We start from the raw sequence: 8,050 nt of genomic DNA, 5'->3' as shown, positions 1-8,050 counted from the left end.
AAATTTGGAACTTTGAGGATTCAAAGTTTGAGTCTTTTAGAAATTTGATCTGTGTCAGGGAAGATAGCTGTGATTGGAGGCTGTCGTGAATACACAGGAGCTCCATACTTCGCTGCTATTTCAGCTTTAAAAATTGTATGTAGTTTCGTTCTATTAGCTATCACAGCTTCTTTCTTCTGTTCAGCTTTGGTTTAAGTTACTCCGTACACAATTGTAGGGTGCTGATTTGTCTCATGTCTTCTGCACGAAAGACGCAGCTCCTGTTATAAAGAGTTATAGTCCTGAGCTTATAGTTCACCCTGTTCTTGAGGAATCGTACAGCATCAGGTGAATGCTCCTGTCAACAGTTTATGCTACTTCTACTGTGTGACTTTCATTCCGTACGTCCATTTTCGTAATCTCAATATTTTGTATTCTGGATGTAGTCAACTCAGTGAGGAAGATCAAAGAACTGTTCAAGATAAAGTGCTCGGGGAAGTCGATAAATGGATGGAAAGATTTGATTGCCTTGTGATTGGTCCTGGTTTGGGAAGAGATCCATTTCTCCTGGTACAGATTCTTCTGCCACTGCTTCATCACGTTACAGAATTTGATTTGTCAAATCTTTGGCGATGGACTGACGAGTTTGGACTTTGTATTTCAGGAATGTGTGAGTAAAATCATGCTTCTTGCCAAAAAATCCAATGTTCCTTTTGTTGTAGATGGGGTAAGCAGTGACATAAAACTGGATCAATTGGTTTTCTTCTCATCCCAAATCTTTTGATTGTTTTATGGTGATTCTGTAGGACGGGCTGTTTCTTGTAACAAATTCCATTGATCTTGTCAATAGCTATCCGCTTGCTGTCTTAACCCCAAATGTGAACGAGTATAAACGTCTAGTTCAAAAAGTGCTTAATTGTGAAGTAGATGAACAGAATGCTGAAGATCAGCTACGTTCTCTGGCCAAACAGTAAGTACAAAACCCACTTCACATATCCACAAAGAGAGAGTTAGGATCTGTAAATCTCTCTAAATCATCTAGAGGGGAGTATCCCCAAACAACTTCCCCAGGCTCTCATTTGGTGTTTTGCGNGTGATTGGTCCTGGTTTGGGAAGAGATCCATTTCTCCTGGTACAGATTCTTCTGCCACTGCTTCATCACGTTACAGAATTTGATTTGTCAAATCTTTGGCGATGGACTGACGAGTTTGGACTTTGTATTTCAGGAATGTGTGAGTAAAATCATGCTTCTTGCCAAAAAATCCAATGTTCCTTTTGTTGTAGATGGGGTAAGCAGTGACATAAAACTGGATCAATTGGTTTTCTTCTCATCCCAAATCTTTTGATTGTTTTATGGTGATTCTGTAGGACGGGCTGTTTCTTGTAACAAATTCCATTGATCTTGTCAATAGCTATCCGCTTGCTGTCTTAACCCCAAATGTGAACGAGTATAAACGTCTAGTTCAAAAAGTGCTTAATTGTGAAGTAGATGAACAGAATGCTGAAGATCAGCTACGTTCTCTGGCCAAACAGTAAGTACAAAACCCACTTCACATATCCACAAAGAGAGAGTTAGGATCTGTAAATCTCTCTAAATCATCTAGAGGGGAGTATCCCCAAACAACTTCCCCAGGCTCTCATTTGGTGTTTTGCGGTGTAAAATTTAATGATAATAATGTTAGACGCCTTTGTCATTCAGGATTGGTGGCGTGACAATTCTCAGGAAAGGGAAATCTGATCTTATAAGCAATGGGGAGACAGGTGAGTAACTTTTTCATATCTATTTTCTCCTTCAGATAGAGAACCCAAGGTGTGATCATGTCTATTTTATGCAGTAAAATCAGTGAGCATATATGGTTCGCCAAGGCGCTGCGGTGGACAAGGCGATATTCTCTCTGGGAGGTGAGTTCACCATTCTTTGATCAGGTTAAGAGTGAACTTTTGTAGCCACTAAATAGTCGCCTACATGGTTTTGGTTTCATCTAGTGTCGCAGTGTTTTTGTCATGGGCGCAACAACTTAGATCAGGTCCTGAAAGGTAAGATACCTCCTCTTGTTTGCTCTGCACGAAGTTTTCTCTATCATTTTTTAGCTCAGTCGTTGATCAATGTAGAGCAAAGTGTTTTTGACAATCTCTAAAAACAAAACATTTCAGTCCCTCAGAGACTCCAGCCATCTTGGGATGCATAGCTGCATCTGGCCTGCTGAGAAAAGCCGCATCTCTGGCTTTTACAAAGCATAAGAGATCAACTCTAACAAGCGACATTATTGAATGTTTAGGGAAGAGGTATGAATTTCTATCTTACTGAATCTGCTACATCAGAGAATTCACAAAAAAGTTTGTCTCGATCATAATGTTTATCGGGTTTTTTCGACAGTTTGGAGGATATCTGTCCTGCATCTTAATCTGTACAACACATGAACTAGAGTTGTCTTGCCTTCTACTACATCTTACTGTCTACGTGAAGCTTCAGAAGCTGTTCCTGTTTCGGTTCTTGTATCTATTTCCCTCACCACTGTTGTCTCTGTATAATAAAACCTGAATGCTGTGATTACGAAATAAAAATTATAATTCATATGATCCAGATCCGTTAATCCTAATTCTTACAGATTCATGTAGACAGATTGAGAATTGTGAGATTTACTAGAGAAACAGTTGATGAACAGAGACAAGAGGATCAAGAGAAGGTAAATTTTGGTTTCAGAGACATTAACTTATTAGGAAGAAGACACTAAAAACAGCAGAAGACAGACACCGGGCTGTACAAAGAAACATAAGACATGATATAACGCTACACACATCAACACCAAACCATTGATAGCTTACAGAACTCTTAGAACAGCTTTTTGTTTTCTACGTCATTATTTGTTTTTGTTTGGTTTTTTTGCTGTTACAGTTCGAGATTTACGAGACATTGAGCTTGTTTCTTTTTTACTCTCTTTCACTCTCAATCTGCAAGAACTGTTGCTCCTTCCACCTGTTTCACCACCAAAATTTGTGTTATGAGCCTCTTTTGTTGATGCTGAACAGAAAGAATAATACTAAATCTGATTTGTTTTTGAAGAATCAATCACCTTGAAGGTGGCTCCCCAAATCTCTTCCTCATTAGCAGGAATGGCAGTGATCTTGTTCTTAGGGTTCTCAAAGCTCCTAAGCCCACCTAACGCCGTCGAGTAATAACAGCCTGCAACACACACATGCACAACCATTCAAAACTCGAAATCGCTTAAACTGAGATTTAATGACCCCAAAATCTTTAACTTAAAAGAGTGAAAAACGAACCTTGAGGGAAAGAAGCAAGAGACTTGCCACAAGCACCTTTTAGCAAGTCAACATCATCAGCAAATGCCACGTACCCATCAGCTGTTATTCCCCAATACAATGGAACCTTACCAACTTGGTCCTGCAGCAAATCAGCAAAACGATTTTTACCACCGAATTCAATCTAGTTTACAAACAAAAAAAAGTGTTTCTGAGGGTTAGAAAGAGAACTTACAGAGGCTACAAACAGAGTGGAGGTTGATTTATCAAAGACCACAAAGGCGAAATCCCCACTTAGATGAGCCACAACGTGGTTGGCCGGGTAAGGAGCTCTGTCACGGAGAGTCTTGTAAGCCTCGATGACCAAGAGAACCTCGTTTGCGTTCTTTGCAAGCCCGTATTGCTGTTTCAAGCTTCCTAGGTTGTCAAGTGAGCCTTGGAACAAGCAGAATATCTCATCCTTAGCTCCAAATGACCTGTACCAATTACAAAAAAAACATCTTAAGACAAGCCTATATATGATTAAGTCAAATAAATAGTAAGCAAACTAAGGATTAGAACTGTAAACCTATCTAGAGAAAAAGTATTGCAATTATTGAAGTTATAAATGAGGGAGGAGAATAGTCAGAGAGATGAGTCAGCATCGGATGTTAAAGCAGACATACAATTATGAATGTTTTGGAGTTGATATGGGTAAAAGCTAAAGATAGAGTGTGGTGCATCATAGTTTCATAAGGCTATAAAATGGTTGTGGGTTTTAATTATATTGTAGGGTTTGGTGGACCAAACAAAGCTGCCTTAAGTAGAGTGGCCATAATATGGCATATCCAAAATACAGTGCCTACAGTTGTAACCATGTAGAGATTTTGCGATGAATTTGGAAATGTAAATTTTTCTTACCCTATGTTGTCTAATTGAGTCATTGTTATGGTTGTTGAAGTTAGGTTGCAAGTGGTTTATTTGGGACTTAAAATACTTACAGCATAGAAATGATCTTAATAAATAATAAGTGACATGAGCAATTGAGCTAAAATGACTTAATGAGTCATGCATAGGAGGCTTGTGAATCTTTGGTGACTCAAAGACAACTCTTATGAGACGTGTCCTTGTGCCACCGTCACCGACAAAGTCAACTACGATCTAAATATTGTACTAATAAACTTTAAACCTTTTATAGAGAGATACATGATGAATCATCTTATTTGATTCACAACATACTTTTCAACCAACGAAGCTAACTTTACTTGGATAAGGTAACGTACCTAAAGTATTAGTATATTTCCTATCAGAATTATCCATACAAATTAATTATGATCGATACATTTACATAAATCATCTACCTATGACGTACCTTGTATACGCATATTTCCTAAAAATATACAAAATTTTAGAAATTTCATTTGGGCTTTGGAATTATTATTGTTTATGGTCCACAGACCAAACCACACCACAAAGATACATCACCCTAAGTTAAGTGGAGTGCTTAAAAGAATCACACAAATCGGAATCTAAGAGCACACACATTGGTCATCCTGTGAAAATAGGTTCTCCAAAAATATTTTAAATATAATAATACTATTTAATTTAAATTTTGTTTGTTTTTCAAAAATTAACCAATCAACTTATGACAAATAGTGAGAGAGAGATTTTAGAGGATCTGTAGAAGTCTGGGCAGAGACACGATGTCTCTCTCTTTCCTCATCTTTCTATTATTTTTATTTTTTAATTCTTTTGACACTCACCAAAAGATGACCAATGTGTGTGCTCTAATAGAAATAATATAAAACAAAGATATCTACAAAATATGAATCTACTACATAATTATAATAATTTCATTAATTATATCTTCTTCGCAAAATTATCTAATGAAATATCAAATATATATGGTCCATATATACTACATGCAAATATGCAATTGACTTTCTTGTATTTTTTAATTTGTCAGCAAAAATTAAAAGGCTCGACGATGATGATCTCATCACCGTCGGATCGGATATAATCGGACGGTGAAGAAAACTTAGGAATCATCGTAGAAAAGAAAAAAGCTAAACTTTAAAAAAAAAAAAAGACGCCGGAGACTACTGACTGACCTGGGGCGGAGAGGACTCTCGTTGTGATGGCTGTAAGCAAGCTGAACAAAGTCTCCGACTTGTACAGAAACAGCTGAGGGATTTTTATCGACGAAACGATTCACTAGAGTAGCTCCGGTAGTCTTAGGCGACGGAGTTCGGCTTCCGGCAGCCACCAGTTCTTCCGGCGGCGATACTATAGCTCCACTGAAAATTCCCAACATTTTCTCTCTCTCTCTCTACGGATGATCTCAGCAAACTCCAAGAAAAAAAAACTAAAAAAGACTAATGTCTAAAAGAAAATTAATATCTCTCTCTCTCTCTCTCTCTCTCTCTCTCTGGTTTTAGATTATATCAGAGACGGACATGGAAGGAAGACGAAGGAGAGAGAGAGAGAGAGATATGATTGGTGTTTAAATATAGGAGGAGATTGAGGATAATTGCGTCATTTCATACCTTCACGAATCTTCTGTTTTATTGATTACACTGAAATTAACGTCAAATACGTAATCGTATACAGTATGCGTGAGAGGATGATAGTGATGATGATGACGCACAAATACGATGGGTCCCACCAACTTAAGAGATGGAATCGTTTCGTTTCTGAGCGTTAGATTCTAATTATTGTGGGACCCAATCGTGCCATTTTTGTGTGTGGTCTCTTGTCTTATCCATCTCCTTTTTTTTTTTTTTTCTTTATAATTATTAGTATGAAAAAGAAATTGTTGAACAATTTTAGTCTAGTCTTATAATTATTTAAAAAGTGCTGCTAAATTTATCTTAGATAAACTATATGTGTTTTATTTGATATTTTAAAGTTTTTATTTCGTTTCATTTTTAAGGTAAACATAGCATCCACTTATCGTAAAAATGAAGCAAAGGATAACATCAACTTTAATTTATTTGCACTCTATAAGTTATAATATAAGTTTACCTTCTTTTACCTATTTCTTCTCCATATCTTCTTACTTTTTATATATAAGAAAATCAGAAAAAGTTATAAATGACAATTGAATATGTATGTAATAGGTGAGATGTAATTAGCATAAAAAGGGACAATTTTCTTTTTTACCATCAACCAAACTTTTTTTTTTCCACAATAGGATTTCATTAATAACAACAAAATGAGATTACAAGATGAAATACAAGAACCGGTAAGGATATCAATCGTTCTAGATGCTTAAACCGGCAAACACAAAACACTTTCGAAGATAAAGGGGAAAAAGACCCAAACAACTTAAAACATAACATCTCTTCAATTGCAACCTGGATCAGAAATTAGAGTCCCAAAACAAGATAATTAAAACTGAAAATCTTTGAAAATTAAAACTTACAACATATCTGAGACAAGAAAACTCACACAAATGATAATACAAGAATCTCCTAACCACAATACTAGATCCGAAATAAAGTGTCTTGCGACCTCTTTTTGTTGTTCCGGCGTGGAACTACATAGTCGGTGAGAGAGTTTCAAACCCTAAAGACTTTTTCACGAGGAAAAGAAGGAGATCTAAACCTACAATGGTGAGATTTCTTTATCTGAGGCAATGAAGAAACCAGTTGAAGACAACCTCTGTCTTGGAAGGACGGCTAGATCAGAAGATGCGTTTGACTAAAATACACGAATCAAGCCACTAATCTAAAGATGGAAATATTTAAGCTTTACAAATCTGGATCTGGAAAAATAGATTTGATGTTGTTGGAAAAAAAAAAAAGAGGGATGTACCGAAAAAAAAGAGAAACAAAGTTAAATAAATTGAGAAATTTTGATGGTGCTAAGAAAGCCACCAGAGCCCAGTTAACTGGTTAGTCTTTTTGACTAAATTAAATGTTAAAAAAACAAACAAAATAGTGATAAAATAAACTAAATTAAACGTTAAATATATATATATATATATATATACATATATTGGTAAAATAACTTTTTCTTCAATAAGAATAAGAAATGTGTCAATGAAATCAATTGATGTGTCACCACTTTTTTTCTAATTTACTCATTAGTGGATTCCATTAAAATTGAATCACGAACCATAGCTAGAAAATTGGCATCGTCTCTAATGGTTAATTGTATTATCTATTATTAGATGCTTCAAACTAGTATACTATATATGATAGTTGGAATATGTGTGTTTTATGAGCCAATAAACTAGGAGAGATTGTGATCTGAAAGCAACTTGAACCTAATTTAAAATGGACATGTATCATCAACCATAATTTTGTAATATTAGTATTGAAATTAATAACTTTAGGGATATGTCTTTTCTTACATACTTCGTCCATGCAATAAGATATATGTCAAATAAACATTAAACCACTTTTCTAAAATTAAATTAACACAGCAACTTGATCCAAATTAAACGAATTTGTACGATGATTCTTGGATCTTCGGTATAGCTATATATAGCCGTGGATCACAGTTTCAATTTTTAAAATCAAACTTTTCGTCAGAAGAACTTATTCAATTTTGTATGCTCATTTTTTAAACAGCTCCTATTATATTAATAATACTTCATAGAAATTCCGTAGAGATAGATTCAAAACCATGTGTCGTCCTACACAAATTGTAATCAAATAATTTGAATCTTTTGTAATAATATATTTTTAAAAAATTCATATGCAGCTTTCTTATACAGCGGCTGAGGCTTCAGTTTTATATTTTTTTTGTTAAAAAAATAACAAAATAATCAGTTGAGTAATGGACAAATAATAATGTCAAGAAAGAAAGAAGAAAGAACAGCGGA

The 8,050-nt window shown here is 35.4% G+C and overlaps 2 protein-coding genes across 3 annotated transcripts; one reads left to right on the top strand and one right to left on the bottom strand.

Annotated features, from left to right (window-relative positions):
- Positions 59-2,559, top strand: LOC104770265 (ATP-dependent (S)-NAD(P)H-hydrate dehydratase; the record flags this gene model as incomplete). Of its 2 annotated transcripts, XM_019235043.1 has the most annotated exon segments (11): positions 59-135; positions 218-327; positions 426-517; positions 1,080-1,111; positions 1,206-1,268; positions 1,348-1,511; positions 1,679-1,740; positions 1,815-1,881; positions 1,966-2,016; positions 2,134-2,265; positions 2,357-2,559. In XM_019235043.1, coding segments are annotated over 11 exon segments (878 nt in total), but the record flags the coding sequence as incomplete, so codon positions are not given.
- On the bottom strand, positions 2,619-5,707 carry LOC104735976 (stem-specific protein TSJT1-like). Its single transcript, XM_010455880.2, has 5 exons — positions 5,331-5,707; positions 3,476-3,716; positions 3,262-3,382; positions 3,054-3,163; positions 2,619-2,956 (listed from the first exon to the last, which is right to left on the bottom strand). Exons 1-5 carry the CDS (start codon positions 5,531-5,533, stop codon positions 2,927-2,929), a joined length of 705 nt encoding a protein of 234 aa, XP_010454182.1. The 5' UTR covers positions 5,534-5,707; the 3' UTR covers positions 2,619-2,926.

This window comes from Camelina sativa, chromosome 13, assembly GCF_000633955.1.
Source record: "Camelina sativa cultivar DH55 chromosome 13, Cs, whole genome shotgun sequence".
Lineage (NCBI taxonomy): Eukaryota > Viridiplantae > Streptophyta > Magnoliopsida > Brassicales > Brassicaceae > Camelina > Camelina sativa.
The sequence above is the reverse complement of the archived record's forward strand: the minus strand, read 5'-3'. Positions and strand labels throughout refer to the sequence as shown.

Excerpts from the sequence above, each read along its gene's own strand:
- LOC104735976 (XM_010455880.2), bottom strand. The coding sequence starts at position 5,533 with ATGTTGGGAATTTTCAGTGGAGCTATAGTATCGCCGCCGGAAGAACTG. Across the intron at positions 3,717-5,330 it reads GAGAGTCCTCTCCGCCCCAG|GTCATTTGGAGCTAAGGATG; the intron begins GTCAGTCAGTAG and ends TAATTGGTACAG. Across the intron at positions 2,957-3,053 it reads TTTGGGGAGCCACCTTCAAG|GTGGAAGGAGCAACAGTTCT; the intron begins GTGATTGATTCT and ends GTGGTGAAACAG.